Raw genomic sequence first — 16,351 nt, 5'->3', positions numbered from 1 at the left:
GTTACATAAATTGGAAGAGCTTACAGCTGATCATTAGTATGACTTTTCAGGAGTGAGGCTGGAAGGTGATATACAACTGCAGGTAACTTTTTTTTAGTTTCAAAGCAAAATAGCAGTGAGTTCAAACTGAAGCAGTGGATCTCAGTGATGTCCCCTCACAGTATTCTCTTTTATTACAAGGTTAATCAAAACTGAGTATCTGAAACAAGAGAGGGGATATCTTAGGTTTCTGTGTTTGCAGGATGGAGCACTTGTGATGTCTTCTTTAGTAGGGAAAAAACAAAACAAAATCTACATGACAGAGAACTACAAGCACACTGTAACCCTGGAACATTGATTCCTGACAGTGTACTTTGGAGACTTGCTGTAATAATGGGCTCAGAGGAAAAGGCGGGTCATTAATTTCAGAGTTCAGCTTTAATAATCAGATGTTGCCAGGTCTTCTGTTTTATCTTTTGGCTGAAATATCGCAGCACCAGATTACCCAATCATATTTGGCATTGTTTTATTTCTACTTAGTGAATCACCAAATACTTTTCCTGTAGCAGATTTACTTGTAAATCTCTTAACCACATATTGACCAAGCCCAGCCCTGCTTAGCCGTATGAAATCATAGCCTGAGGTTGTGTGACTGCAAGCATAAGCGGTGCACATCTGTCCTTTCAACTCAGCTGTATTAATCTTGTTGCCTTCTTCACAGTTACTTCCTATTTTCCAAGTCCTTCAGATTTTGGTTCACCATCACACAAGAAAACAAGCATCTTCATAGCTCTTATACTAACATGTCCATTCCTTACTTCTAGCTATCCTAATCTATGATACAAAAACAGAAAATATATTACACAAGGGTGGTTCAAGTGGAGGGTAATTTCCTCTGCATTAATCACTATATCAGCGTTTTCCAAACTATGTTCTGGTGGAACGCTGGTGTTCCACAAGCTATGGCAAAGTGTTCCACCATTGACATTGAGTAATGGTGGTCCCTTCCCCATTCTCAGGGAAAAACATTGCTTTTGAGATGGAATTTTCTTAATTTTAGAGTTTTCTCAAAATGGCTATACAGTAACCAATTTGATATGGGTTTTGTTAATGTCTGGTTTCATTATTATTTGTTGAGTTGAGTTTACCATACAATAATTTAATTAATATTATTATGAAATATTTTCCCTTAGTAGTGCTTCTCCTAATTAATATGATGATGTAAAACAGTGTTCTGCAGAGAGCGGCATGACATCCATGTGTTCCATGATCAGAAAAGGTTTGGGAACCACTGCAGTAGATCTCTAATAGCTATAATTGAAATTGATAAAAATGGGGATCTACAGTAGGTAGTCCGTCGTGTCCAACGATGACGTCTTGAGCTTGCACAAGGTCATTGGTTGTGGACTCGCATGTGGCTGAGGAGTTCAAGCTTTGAACAGCATGGACGTTCACAGTGGGGGCAAGGGAATTGTCCTGGCTCTGTTGGTGCAGCTGCTGCTGTTGCTTTCTTGCTCTCACGAGCATCAATGAGCCGTATGCGTCGCTGCTTTTCAAAGTTGTCATACGCGTGTTGTACAAAAGCACGCCAGCCTGTTTGGTCTTTTGCACCCTGCTCTAGCTGATCTGGTTTTAAACCAGCATGAGCAACGTTGGCCTTCATGCAGTCTTTATGCCTCTTGCAATTAGAAAAAGTTTGGGAACCGCTGCATTAGATCTCTAATAGCTATAACTGAAATTGATAAAAATGGGGATCTACAGCGGTATGAGCAAATAGCTGAGTTAGGTCCCATCACAAACCCACATCGATTTCTAACTTGGGCCAACATTTTTGTCAGAAAGAATAGGATGACATTTTTCAAACCAAGATGTCTAACATTGGGCCCTTAAGTAAAAGTTAAATGAGCCTAAGTAAGTGTAAACAGCCTAACTTTGGGTGCCAAGAGCCTAACTTTAAGGCTGCTGAGACTCACAATTCCCATTGATTTCTATGGAAATTAAGGGTGCTAAGCACCTCTGAAAATCTTGCCTCTCAATTTGAAAATTCTGGCCCAGGTGCTTGCTGGGAAGAAAATACAGATTTATACAGAAGGACGAGATTGTACTGAGGAAGATCATGGTTCCAGCATTCATGCATTTTGAATAAATATGACACATTCAGGGCAGTTCCCAAAGGTCCTTGGTCCCAGGCCATGAAATGCCTAACTGCAATGCAGTGAGCAGCCCCAGAGCTACAGTTAACACTGCTGGAATTTGTGCCCAGCAGAGGGACAACCTCAACAGGTCCCTGGGTAAGGTGAGGAAGTGAGCCCTGTCCACAACCCCAGAGGGGGCAGGACTGAGGCTGCCAGCCCTCAGCACCTCCAGGACTGCAATGCAACCCCCCTCAGCCCTGCGAAGAGTGCACCACACAGTGCTCCGGCAGCAATGTAAAGGGCCCAGGGCTCCAGCAGTCACTGCTACCTCAGTACCAGTGGCCAGGCAGGCACTCCAGGCCCTTTTGTAACACTGGGCCTCAGGGCTAGTGCCCCCTTTGTGCACCCCGTCCTTGATGGGCCCGTATATTCCCTCTATATGGAAAGAGGGTTGTGTCTGGCAAGTAGTTCTGGATAGCTGTGGACACACTGCCCATATCTGGCACCTCCTCTCACCCACCTCACTTCCAATAACCACCTGCATGGAGGGAGAAAAAACGTAGCAGACAGCAAGACCCCATTCAGGCTCTGAGCATCCTGTCCCCCAATCCTCCCATCTGCAAAGGGACTCTACCTTGGCTTCAGTAGACAGAGTATAATTCATAAAGAGATTTACAGTAGGGCAGGATTTGGCCTTGACATTTTTCTGCTCGTAGTAAAGATTTTCTGTCACCTAATTACAATAAGCCTGTGCTATTAAAATAAATGTTTTTCTACCCTGTTTCTCTCAGGGTTGAAGACAATGGAAGGCAAGCCTTTTAGGCCAGTGCATTTTCTAGGTATGTAAAGAAGGAGAATTTACAATAGGATCTTGCTACAGGTGATTTGGATATATAATTCTCCCACCCCTTGGTAAATTATTTCACCGGAGGCTACATCATTCTATCAGAGGAGTATGTTGGGAGCTGATGGAAACATGAATAATTTACCATCTACAAAGCCTGGCTGAACTGAGTTGAGCTTCAGCATGTTGGGCTGGCCTTTGATGCAGACTGGTTGGACAGGTTCCTAGTCTGCTGAAGAACCGGTTTGACAGGCGTGTTATGCCAACAAATTCTGGTATGATTCCATGTTCCACAAAATGCAGAAACCTGCCCAGCCAGTTAAATGAAAGACATATTAGGTTATCCATTGCACATTGTATGTGTCTTAGGTGCAGCAGATCTCTTCTCAGCATTCTCTAGTGTGGTCCACAGCAGCTTCCTCATTTAATCTCTGCCTGAGGTTTATAGTTTGAGGAAAAGTCATCAGGAAATATTCATTATCCGTAATCAAGAATAAAACGCTTCACACTTAGAAGGGTGAGTTTTAAAAATCTTTCTTTAAATGAACTTGTGTAAGAATTCCATATTAGAAAATCAGTTACCACATATAATGTAAATATGTAGAGTTGCAGTTTTTTTAATGTATCTATTTATAAAATACCATTAATTTCAGCTTCTGTGGTTGTCGACACCATTTTTGCAAGTATAACTTTTGACACTTCTCTATGTAGCTGAACATCAGCTGTTCTTTCTGTAATAGAGAGTGCAGTTCTACTAAATTAAGTACTTGCATGGGAAACAGGAACTCCTGAATTGTAACCTAGGCTCTGCCATTGATTTGGTGAGTGAACTTGGGAAGGACATGTAATTCTCTGCCTTAGTTTTTTGATTTGTAAAATGTGATAATATCTAACACAGAGGGTTGTTGTGGCAAAGTAAAGTGCAAATGCTGTTACTGTCATATTTCTTCTTAGAGCAACTTTCAAAGTATTCAGTTTTATGGAGTAAATTAATTTGCAGAGTTTGAGTTAGCATAACCATAACTGACTTTAATGGTCAATCTTAAAAAGCTTAGATATAACACACTACTTACTTGAAATATGTTTTAGTGTGTAATAAGAAACTCACACTTGTAAAATGAATAAAGCCGAAATCAAAACCCTCATCCATATAACCCTGAAAATTGTGAGCATCTGTAATGTGAGTACATTCACAGGTACAGTGTCAAATAAGATTAAAATAGCATAGAAAACAAAGGCTATGGAATTTGGTAAATCATTAACTACTGGTGTTCAAAAGTATTTGAGTTGAATAGAAAGGAATGAAGACAGGTTTTGTCATGCCTGTTAGGACAAATAATTCTTAAGCTGAAGTAAATGTGAATCTTCCTGTCATCTATGTAACTATAATTTTGAAAACAATCCTATAACCACTTCCCTCTCCTCAGGAAGCTTATTTGAGTGTATCTTTAGAGTAATAATTACAGGTCTTCAGTGAAAAGTTGTGAAGCATTTTGTGCCTACTGGGTTCTGTTTTAGAGCAATTTGTGGGAATGGTGATCTGTACAGAGAATAGGAGAATTTAAGATAATCTCACAACAGGAAGTCTCATGCACTTAAGTGTTTCCTACATTGGAACTTCAAGTTGATGTAAAAGTGAACAATTACCTTTATTATTCTCTGGCAGAATGCAAGTAAATAGGGCTTCTGAACATCACAAAAATGCTGTGAATGACAGGCTGAAATGACCTCATTGGCAGCAAAATATCTGCCTGATAAAATGAGATTTTCTTCAAAGTGTGGGAAAAAGGGGAAAAAACTATAGGAAAGGTTTTGCACTCTTTTGGAGACAAAGAATACTATTCAGAAAAAAATGGCTCATTTTTAGGGGCTAAAATCTGTGATTGTCCTTTGCTGGTGAAAACTGTAAAATAATAAGGGAAAATCTACATATTGTAAGAATATTTTTCTCCATAAAGAAAAGTGAAATACAAATATAATACTTATTGTGTCAGGTGATAAGTTTAATCAACAAAAATGCTTTCTATATCAGAATTGGGAAAAGGGCATTGGTGTACACAGATGGATAAAATTTATTTGACTCACTATGGCATTCTTTTCTCATAGACATACACCATGGTGATGGTGCTATACAGACATACCAAAATCAAAGTAACAGGGAATAAGAGAGAAAACTCTGGGACCTCCAACACTGGTAGTGGCTTGCTCCTTTCTCTTTGGATAAGTCAGGGCCCAAGTCTGCCAGGTAGAGAGCATCTTTTGTGTAGAACTGAGCATGCTCAACTCACTTTGCAGTCAGAATCTAATTTTCATCTTTGTGTTTAAATTTCCTGTCTGTTAAATAACAGTGGTAATACTTTGCAAGGTTGCTCCAAGGCTTAATTAACTAACATCACTCCAGCATTTTAAGTTTAAATAATTATTGTGTTCTTATTGTAACTCTGTATTGCTTCCATATTCCTGCAGCCCTGCTACCTTGAAAGGGGTGTATCATCAAGCAGTGTAAGCCCAGAGTTTGCTCTGCTTTATAATATGCTCTACAGTCTGGCAGAAGATACCTTTCAGACTACAAATTACCAGAGTAGCTCTTCATTTTCTGAAACTAGAACTCTGGAACACAGTACATTTTTAAAATTCCTACTAAATAAATCATACTTTCAAGTAATACTTGCTCACTCAGAGTGACTTTTCTGCCAGGGGGTAGGAGGGAGAGGGGTTGGTCAGGTAAGTATTATGTTTGCTTTTCTGTTAAAGTCCCATCATTCATCACAGTAAAGAATGAAGGTAAATTTTCATGATAATGCAAAGCTGGAGTAAATGAAATCTGTCATTAAAACAGCTGCACAGTAACATATTTTGCACTTTTGGTTCCTCTCTCTGGTCTGACACTGATGTTAATGTACACTATTCTCAAATCTGTCACTTTTCTACTTAGAGTCTTTGGATGAGGCATGCTTGCCAAATATTCCAAATTTAAGCTCCAGTAGTAAGATAGAAGAAGAATAATTGTGTAGAAGATCAAACTGGTATGGAAAAAGACTTAAAAAAGGGCTTGTCTACACTACCACTTAAGTCAATGTAACTTACATTGCTGAGGAGTGTGAAAATGACAGTCTTCTAAGTGGCATAAGTTACATCAACTCAAAGTGGTATTCACGTTACCTTATGTTGGCAGGAGATGTTCTCCTGCCAGCATAGCTTTCACCTCTCACAGAGATGGAGTAATTACACTGATGAGATGGTACTCTCCCTTCAGCACATCTTCACTAACAGCATTACATCATGGTAGTGTTGACTTGCCCTTCATTTCGGAATTATGGATCTGGTCCATCTAGCAAGTGTAGTTATTACTACCTTAAGCAGTCACATTGAACTCATTACAATAAGGACTACGCTTGGCAAACAATATGTACAAGAACTGGGCGCCATATCATGTAGGACTGTGATGCTAGCGAGTACCTGGTCCCTAAGCCATGTGGATGAGGAAGGAATGGCCAGACAGAATTCTCTCTGTTCCTCCTTGTCTGTTGTGCTAGAAAGAATCGAGAACAACTGATGCTGACTTGGCTTCAAAAGTGGTTGGAAGAACCCCAGAACAGAATGAAGTGGTGGGGGTCCAGGCACTCCTGCAACCAGAAGCAACTGCTATCAGCATCACTGAACTGGAAACCAAGCTCTATCTAGTTACCTGTCCCTCAGTATTGGGAGTTCAGTAGCACTTTAAAGACTAACAAAATAATTTATTAGGTGATGAGCTTTTGTGGGACAGACCCACTTCTTCAAATCTTCTTTGATCTGAAGAAGTGGGTCTGTCCCACGAAAGCTCATCACCTAATAAATTATTTTGTTAGTCTTTAAAGTGCTACTGGACTGCTTTTTTGTTTTGATAATATATAGACTAGCATGGCTGTCTCCCTGTTACTACTGAGTATTGGGGATTGGGTGGCTCAGGAAACTGTCTTTCTAGTTATTTGGTAAAACGCCATCTCCTGTTTCCATCACTTGGTGGTTTGGTAATTTCGGTCCAGTACCCTGTGGCAAAAGACTAGTTATAAAAGCACCGTTAGAACTGATGCTAGTTGACATCCTTATTGACAGTCTTAACAGAATGACAAAAGAATTAATGTGTCTGGAAAATAAATAAAAACTGCTACTAATGAACACCTTTACTCGGGAGGTGGATCCTTCAGGTCAAGGTCATAAATACAATGGAAGTGCACTGGAGAGAAATGTACTTTACTTGTTATGTGGGTAAATAGGGGTTTTCTCTTGCTAGAGTGGTTGAGCCAATTGCATTCATTAACACTAAGATGCATGTACAAATTTTAGAGTAAAAAGAAAGCATTTTCTCCATCTATGTGATAAAAGCACAAAATAAAATTCTTATGTGAGTTTTTCTAGTGTTTTAAGATATGTAACTCAAAGTTGTTTTTAATTTTTGCAACAAAATTTAAGTTAATAAAAGCAAGGAATTCTGAGTTACCTGCCCTCACTGTACTGAACCCATATATATGATCTACAGGACCACCTAATGGTCTAAGAATGCCTACTAAACATTGATGCAGCACCTAAGCTCCTGGTGCAATAACAGGCTTTTCTTTATATATGTGCATCTAGGAGCAATTCAGTAACAGTACTTCTACCAAAAGTTTGGCAGAATTGCTGGTAAATATTCCAGGTCACCCAGTAACATGGATACAAATACTAACCTGTAATTTATAACTAACAGCTCCATATTAACAGAAAGGGTAGGCATCTTAGACCAGGGAGCACCTGTGCATCAGTATTTAACTAAAATTTCATCTTCTGTTTCAGAGTTGTTTTTAGATAAGTATTCTAACACCAAGGTTAATGTGTCATATAAAGGGTTCCTTTGAAATCTGGCCATGAGCCATGAGTCCACAGAAACTTTTGAATCTGTTCAAGTGTAACAATGCCAAGGTCTTTTTTCCCACAGTTTTATTGTCTAGGTGTAGATATTTACTCCTAGTAGATGAGTGATATGGTGTTCCAGTTAAACTAATAAACAAGAGGCACAAATGAATTTGGAATACGATGCTTTTCAGTAACTCATTAGTACATTTAATTGGTCAGGTATGTACTCAGTAAATTGTGACCAACTTTGTGACCATAGGTCACATTTTTCTGCAGGAAATCAAATGACTCCTTAGCAGAAAGGAGGCATGGGAGGAAAAGTTCACTGTAATATGATTTTCAAACATGACTATACTTATTCTAGTATCAGTTACTGCTGTGAAACCCCAGTGAAGTCTGTGGAGTTACATTTTGCTGTAAAAACCAGTTAAAGAACTGGGACCAGGCAGTTTATAGGGAAAACAATTGGAGAAGTATTTATAATTACCAATATTAATAGAGTAGTGATTTATTCTGTTTGTAGTAGCAAAGATGTGTCTTCTAGGCTCATAACTAAGCCACATGTGCAAAATAATTGATGTTTTTGTGTGCATACAATGGAGCTGTGAACAAAAAATATAATTATAAGTTGGCTCTGTCCTTCAGTTTACACATAGCTAAATCTCTAAGGCTGTGGCCACACTTGGCCAAACCTTCGAAATGACCATGCTAATGGCCAATTCGAAGAATACTAATGAGGTGCTGAGCTGAATATTCAGCGCCTCATTAGCATTTGCACGCTTCCGGTCGCGGCGCTTCGTAAACACCACTTTCGAACATGCACGGCTTGGCACAGTTACATGGGGGTCCTTTTCGAAAGGACACCGCATATGACATTTATATGACATTTCCTCAGCTGAGAGGAATAAGGGGATTTCAAAATATGTGGGGTCCTTTCGAAAAGGACCCCCGTGTAGCCGCGCTGAGCCGCACGTGTTCGAAAGTGACATTTTCGAAGCGCCTCGGACAGAAGCGTGTGAATGCTAATGAGGTGCTGAATATTCAATTCTGCATCTCATTAGTATTCTTTGATTTGGCCATTAACATGGCCATTTTGAAGGTTTGGCCAAGCGTGGCTACAGCCTAACAGTGGTTATCAAAGTCTCTTGACTCACTGAAGAGAACAGGTTTTGGATCAATGAGTGTTTCTCTGTACAGGCTGACCCTCTCTAATCCAGAACCACTGAGACCTGACCAGTGTGGGAGGAGGGAATTTGCCAGACCACCAATCAATATCAGTTAGCAGCATTATGAACACTTCCACTGCTACATGGGACCTTACAAGACATTTAGGGGTAAATTACAGCTAAATAACAGCACAGAATGCTGAGAGCCAGGGCTGGTGAATATAAACAAAATTGATGGGACCGTGGGAAACTTGGCCATACCCATGATAAGTGGTTATCCAGCTAACTAAAATCATTCTGGATTATGGATGTTGCCAGACAAGAGTGTTCTGGATTAGAGAGGTTCAACTTGTCATTTTGGTTAAAATGTTCCGTGGGCTAGATCCTCAATATAGGTTAATGGGTGTAGATCAATAATGTATTCACACCAGGTTAGGAGAACCTGGCCCTGTGTGCTGTTTATAGTTACATAAAACATAATCCTGTGCCCTTCCTAGGCTCTAGGCACTTCTGCAATACAGTGGACCCCCGACTTACGCACAGGTTGCATTCTTGCACAACCCCGCCTATGTCAAATTTCACATTAATTGGGGAAGCCAGAAAACTGACCTGCACAGCAGCACTGGTCAGTTTCCCCTCACCTGTGAGCAGTGTTCACAGGAGACAGGAAACTGACCAGCACTGCCTCCGTGGTGAGTTTCCCAGATTCTGTCAGTGATGATGGCCAACAGTCAGGCTGCTGCCCCTGACAGGACTGTGAAACCAATGGGGAGAGTCAGGCTGCTGCCCCGACAGGCAGTTTCACAGCTCCTGTCAGGAGTGGCAGCCTGACTCTCAGCTGCTACCACTGACAGGAGCTGTGGCCTGACTCTGGCCATCCCTGCCAGGAGCGGTTTCCTGACTCTTGGCAGCCACCACTTACAGGAGCTGGGAAGCTGAACAGTGCAGCAGGGCTGGCCATTTTCCCAGCTCCTCTGAGTGGTGGGGAGTTGGCGCCTGGCTCCCAGCTGCCCACCACTCAAAAGAGGCGGGAACCTGAGCAGTGCAGCTGCAGCACTGGTCAGTTTCCAAGCTCGTGTGAGTGGCAGGCAGCTGGGAGCCAGGCACCAACTCCCTGCCACTCAGAGTCATGTTAACCCATGAGTTGTGCAACCTGAATGCACGTATCTGGGGGTTCTACTGTATCCTAAATGATCAATACCACATCAGATGAAAAAACAACAGCAGCCCACCCAAAACCAGGAAGGGAAAGGGGAAAAAAACCTTCTCCAGCCACAGTTCTCAGCACTCAGTATAGAATCATAGAATCCCAGGGCTGGAAGGGACCTCAGGAGATCATCCAGTTCAGCCTCTTACCTAAAACAGGATCAACCCCAACTAAATCATCCCAGGTAGGACCATGTCAAGCTGTGATTTAAAAACCTCTAGGGATGGAGAATCCACCACCCTTGCCTCCTCAAAAGTCTGGGGGAAAGAGTGGATTTTGCAGAATGAAGCTGATGAGAAACAGAGAAAACGCAAAGCTCTGGGCCATGTAATGTCGGACATCACAGGGTTGAACTTGTTCCCTTTTCAAGCTGCGCCTTTTCCCTAGTTAATAACTTCAGTTTCACTTTCCAGAGGCTCCCGAACTGCACCCTCACGTTCCGCCAGATGGATTTACACCTGCGAGGCTGGCTGCTGCAGGCGCAGGGGCGTCACCCGCCTGCCCCTTGCGATGCTGCTCTCTCGCTAAGATAGGGGCCTTCCCCAAATCGACCCCGCGGGGCGAGCTCCTAAAGACGGGGGAGGGGGAAAGCCACGGCCCGCTGGGACGGGGCGCTCGGGGCTGTCTAAGTACACTGCGGGCACCGCAATGGCGCCGCGGGAGCGTCGGGCTACTGCACCCCATGACGTTTAGCTCAGTCTCACGGCGGGGAGTGGGGAGCTCTGCTTTTGCCCTCTCGTATCTACCGACTCCGCGGCACACGCCCACGCCCGGAGCCACGCGCCACCCGCCTCGAGACCCTCCCCCAAACGTCGGGCCCGGGGCAGGGGGAAATCTCGCGAGAAGTGGCGGGCTGAGGGCTGTTTCCGCCGGTCTCGCGGCGGGTGGGAGGGAGTGCAGCGCAGGCGCGTTGCGGGTCTTTCTCTTTCCCGCCGTTTGCGCTGAGCCGCGGGAAACTAGCCAGCCGCTGCCAGGTAACGGCGCGCACCGCGCGGGATTCGGACGGGGGTGGCTCTGCTGCGCGGCGCGAGGGCTGCGGGAGTCCCGCGGCGAAGCGGGGCCCGAGAGGCCCCTTCCCCGAGTCAGCCCCCGAACAAGCGCCCGACTCCAGCCCCTCCCTGTAGTGCGAGCGTGGGCTCCGCGGCCCCCCGGCCCCGCGCCTAGGAGCGCGCGTTCAACTTAGTGACTCAGGCCCAGCCCCCCGGTACCGCCCCACGCCCAGGGCTCGCAAGCGCTGCACCTCTGTCTCCCCCCACTGCCCAGCCCGCTCCGGTGTGACCCTGAAATCACCCCCCTGCCCCCGCTTAGGCTTGTTCTGGTACTTGGGTGCGGACAGTGCCCGTCCCGGCAGTGAGGGCGGACGGATGGCATTGAGCCCACGGACCTGGCTGTGCTTTTAGGGCTCTTGTGAAATACTCCTTTCACCCGCGAGAAGTGCTGCACCCTCTGTGGGCAGCTTCGGGCACTCTACAGGTTGGATGTGCTCCAGGGTGCTTGGGGTGGGGGGGGTGGAAATCTCTCACATGCTTGTTCTTTCTACTGATAAAAATTGATCTAATTAAAAATACTACTGTAAACATGCTGCCTTGCTCAAGAAACTCGAGTCACCTTTATCAAAGAATGAAATGGCTCGTGCTGCCCAGGTAAACTCGTTTTTTTTCACACTTGTTTCTGGTGTTCACTACTGGGTGTACATAAAATGATAAAGGATTTTGTATCCATCCAACAGTAATAGACTTAGTCCCAAAGTAAAGCTTTAAAAATATACCCTTGTCTACCACCCACCTCATGGCCTTTGTCCTGTGGCCTAAAACCTGGTAGACTAAGGCTGCAGCTTTCTAGGGTTTTTCTGCAAAAATATCTGCAGCTGGGAATTCTTGTATAGTCAGGTTTTTGTGGCTGCCAGCACTTTGTGGTTTAAGAATCCACTGAAGTCTCAACAATGTCATGGTGTTATATAGATCTGTGGATAGATACAAAATTGGTATCCAAGTCTGTATCTGCAAATAGAAGCTATGGATATCCACATATATAGATGCAAATACCTGTGGATATCTGCTGATCAGCAGGGCTCTACTGCTGTGTAGCTGGCTGCAAGAGCTTTTCTTGAGCTAGTGGACCCCAAAGTTGGTAATAAATAGAGAGGAACACTAGTACAGCTGAGTGAAGGAGCTGTCCTGTTAATCATAATGAAATGTTAAGATATCCAATTACAGAAATTAAAGTGTCCATTTAGTTACTGCTACTGCTGATCAAAACATTTAAGAGGAAAAGATGGACAGTTATCTTATAAAGTCCTATGCAGTGTTCTGGGAAACATGTCTCATTTTAATGCCACAGATGGGTAGAGTTCTGGGAAGAACACTGGTATTCTCTTGATTTGAACTATAAAGCTAAGGACCTAGAGGATGGAGTACCACTAAGCCACATGGGAGGTCTGTCATCAGGGAGCCAATTCTGCAAGCACAGTGGGACATTCAAGTCTACCACTAGCCGCAGCCCTTTTTTATAGAGTGCTGGGTGGTATCAGATAGCTTTCTCCTTGACTAGCACCTGCTCCTCCTCCCTCCACTGGAGGTAATCAGCAAATATCTTCGGTGCTTCATGCCCTTTTTTAGAGTCAGGAAGGCTATTTTAGAATTAATTCTTGATATCCAAGCTTGGCTTCAATTTTTTTTATCGTGTGTCCATTGTGTTTATGCAACAGCCCGACCTTGTCCAGGTATATTTCTAAATACTGACTGTTAGAGGCAGGAGACTAAACCGAATATGGCATGGTCACATATTGAACATCTGCCGTGAGTTGCATTTCATTTTGGGGTCACAAATAGGATGAAGCTTGGGACAATCTCACTTCTTTTTGTTTAATTTCAGTGTTATGTATCACTAAAATAAATGTTGTGGGTATCTTGTGCAGAAAAACCTTAGAAACAATCTACAAAGGTGGAAGAAACTTCCAGCATCACCATCCAACTGAAGAGGACGAACCTTAGATATTCCAACGTAGGGCTATAAGCAAAGGTGCATCATCTGATCTCACCTGTGTGACTGCTCACAGAGAGGTAGTTTTTCAGGCAGGTCTATTTAAAAGCTAGTGAAAGCAAATGTGTAAAAGACATCCCTAATGTTATTAGGCAATGGGTTCCACAGAGAAGCACTGTATGATGGCTCAAAGCAGAGCATTTCAGCTGTGAAGATGCATAGAGATCTCTATCATGACTTCAGTTGTTGACAAGTAGATATCCTTAATTCTGAAAGGTAACTTGTTTTCTGTTGATTTTTGTTTAATATGAGATCCTTAGCTGATGTGAAACTTAGTGTAATTCAGTCTCCAAGAACCAAAACAGATTGAGCCTGTCCAGTGCCTGTGTAAGGCATCCAGTTTTGAACATCCACGCTGTCATCTTATATATATTTATCCTCAAATGCCACTGTAAGATAAAGTATTGACAGCCCGTTTTAGTGATGGGGAAATGAGAGACAGAGAAGCCAAGTGGCTTGCCGAGAGTAATACAGGAAGTATATGATAGAGCAAAGACTGGAACCAGGTCTCCCCAGTTCTAGGTTAGCCCTCAAACTACTGACTGATCCTAATATGAAGAGTTTAGCCATTTAGGACACCTCTTTGTGTGGGAAGTTGCAGCCTCAGTACCTACATTTAGGAAGCTTATGGGCCTGTACATTAGGAAGTACTGCTGCTTAGTTATTCCCAGTTCTTGCAGGGTATGAGGAGAAACTTTGGATTTTACCTCAGGAACTCTGGGATCCTTGGCCTCTTCCAGTTGCGGGTCTCAAGTCAGTCGCCAGCATCCTTGTTCAGAAAAGTCACTCCAAAGGACTGGAGGATTATTCTTGTTCTTATTCAGAGAATGATGATGATCAAGATCAGGATCTCTTGGGGCTACATATCATACCAGCATACAATAAGAAATGCTCCTTGCCCCCAAAAGTTTGCCATGTAGAGAGACAATCCAAAGATGGGAGAGACGAAGAACAAGTCCTGACTGAGGGACGGATTGCATGGCTTTTCTAATGTCATACACCTGTGTCAGCATCAAACATTAATCTAGTTCTGAATTCCAATACAGTGTTCTAATAGCAGCACCTTGCTTCTTCTCTAGATAACCTGAGAAGATCCTCTGCACTCTGAAACCTCTCATAAAGCAGCAGTAGGTTGGAATGTCCATGCAGTTTGACTCCTGAGTCACATTGCTGGAATCTGAGAGGAATCTGGTTCAGTGAAGATTAACAGAACCCTGTGACTTTGATGGATCCCAAGATCCTCATGAATTTTGGGTTATCTGCAAAATTCGGGGACCAAACACTCATGAGAAGTTACCTACTCATGGTGGCAAAATTTAGAGAAAACTACCAGGGGAACTTGAGTGTTCCTTTTTATCTGACTTCCCAATTTCTCCTTTACACGTGAGCATTCTGGGCCCATACCTAGAATTGTATGCATAAAGAAATAAATCTACGTACCTTGGCTGTGGCCATACTTGGCCAAAACTTCGAAATGGTCATGCTAATGACCAAATGGAAGAATACTAATGAGGCGCTGAATTGAATATTCAATACCTCATTTTAGCATTAGGATGCTTCTGGCCACGGCGCTTCAAAAGCTCTGCTTTCGAACACACGTGGCTCAGTGTGGCTCCATGGGGGGAATAAGGGGATTTCAAAATGTGCAGGGTCCTTTAGAAAAGGACCCCCCGTGGAGCCATGCTGAGCTGCGTGCATTCGAAAGTAGCACTTTCGAAGTGCCGTGGTTAGAAGCGTCCTAATGCTAATGAGGTGCTGAATATTCAGTTCAGCACCTCATTAGTATTGTTCTATTTGGCCATTAGCATGGCCATTTCAAAGTTTTGGCCAAGTGTGACCACAGCCCTTGTGTTTTTTTTATTTTATTTTTTTTTAGCCAGTTGGCCCCTTTTTACAAAATTGCATTTAAGCATTTTCAAATTGTAAAATGTGAGAAGCATAGGGCAGTTTTTGGATCAATGGGAATTAGATTTAAATGTTTTTGAAAAGTGGAAAAATTGTGAACAATTTTTAAAATCCATAGTTTAATTTGAATTTGGTAGCTGTTTTTTTAAATAACCTAACTTGTATTATTCAATAGTTTTGAGCTTTTGGCAAGATATTTAGAACTTACCAAACTTTTAAGGTGAATGTCATTAAATAAGCACAATTGACTGCCAGTGAGTGGGCTTTGTATTTCATTCATGGCTGCAAATTATACTTTGATACATGTAAATGTTGTCAATCTTTCATTCCAGGCATGCAGCTGTCTTCAGAACCAAACTTCATAGTTATATAATTTAAAACTAGGAAGGACAGAGTGAACAAGTACTGTAGATAAGCAAAAAAAAGTTACATTGGAAAAGATAAGATGAATGCTTCTGGAGGAAGTTGTGGGAGCCCTATCTATGAGTCTACAGGTGACTTCTTCAAAGATCTGTGGTCCAAACTGAAAGAATATCATGATAAAGAAGTACAAGGTAAATTATTCCAAATGGTAGTGCATGTTAATGGAATTTGTTTTATGTACAAACAGGATTATGTGACGGGGCAGCCTGTGGTAGCAGGGTTGACTGGACTTGATAACTTTTCCTTCTCTTCCAGTGCTGCCTCTGTGTATATGAAAGGGTAACTGTCAGTATGGAGAAACTGTATTACCAGTAGATTAGGAGGATATTTTCAGTAGGTGTTTTATTTTTTAGAAATAAAAAAGTTTACTCTCTATGACTAATCCTGCAGATGAGCCGGTAAAAAAATTCTCTGAGATGGCTTGTGTTATACAGAGGGTCAGAGTGGATGATCACAGTTGTTCCTTTTGGTTTTAAAATCTGTGTATTTTTGCCAGGTTGGAACCAAAGCAGTCAAACTTGGTAAACCCAGCAAATAAAATCACTTAACCTAAACTGACAGTTACAGTTGCTTTGGAGGTACTTAGTGCTATTTTGCTATTAATTATATCTTGTTGAAAGTCACTGTTAAAAGAAAAACAAGTTACCAAGACCAGTGCTTTTTTCTTCCTTTTTGATTTCCCTTTTTAACACTAGTGGTTTTGTTTTTGAGAAAATGCCAAGTGGTAACACATCTTGCTTTAAATATTGATGATGAAATTCATAATAGAAACTTA

General features: G+C 42.5%; 1 protein-coding gene across 4 annotated transcripts in view; it reads left to right on the top strand.

Annotated features, from left to right (window-relative positions):
* Positions 1–3,342: 3,342 nt before the first annotated feature.
* RBBP8 (RB binding protein 8, endonuclease) overlaps positions 3,343–16,351 on the top strand; it is a 108,538-nt gene continuing 95,529 nt past the window's right edge. The window contains exons 1-2 of one of the 4 annotated variants that reach the window (XM_074987293.1): positions 3,343–3,475; positions 15,486–15,707. In XM_074987293.1, coding sequence (XP_074843394.1) covers positions 15,599–15,707 — 109 coding nt within the window. In that variant the 5' untranslated portion in view covers positions 3,343–3,475; positions 15,486–15,598. Of the gene's footprint in view, positions 3,476–11,140; positions 11,181–12,956; positions 13,005–13,397; positions 13,465–15,485; positions 15,708–16,351 lie in introns of those variants that run through there. The other 3 variants (XM_074987292.1, XM_074987294.1, XM_074987295.1) reach the window with 3 other exon arrangements.

Source organism: Carettochelys insculpta, chromosome 2 (assembly GCF_033958435.1).
Source record: "Carettochelys insculpta isolate YL-2023 chromosome 2, ASM3395843v1, whole genome shotgun sequence".
Classification (NCBI taxonomy): Eukaryota; Metazoa; Chordata; order Testudines; family Carettochelyidae; genus Carettochelys; species Carettochelys insculpta.
Note: the sequence above shows the minus strand (reverse complement) of the source record. Positions and strands in the feature narration are given on the sequence as shown.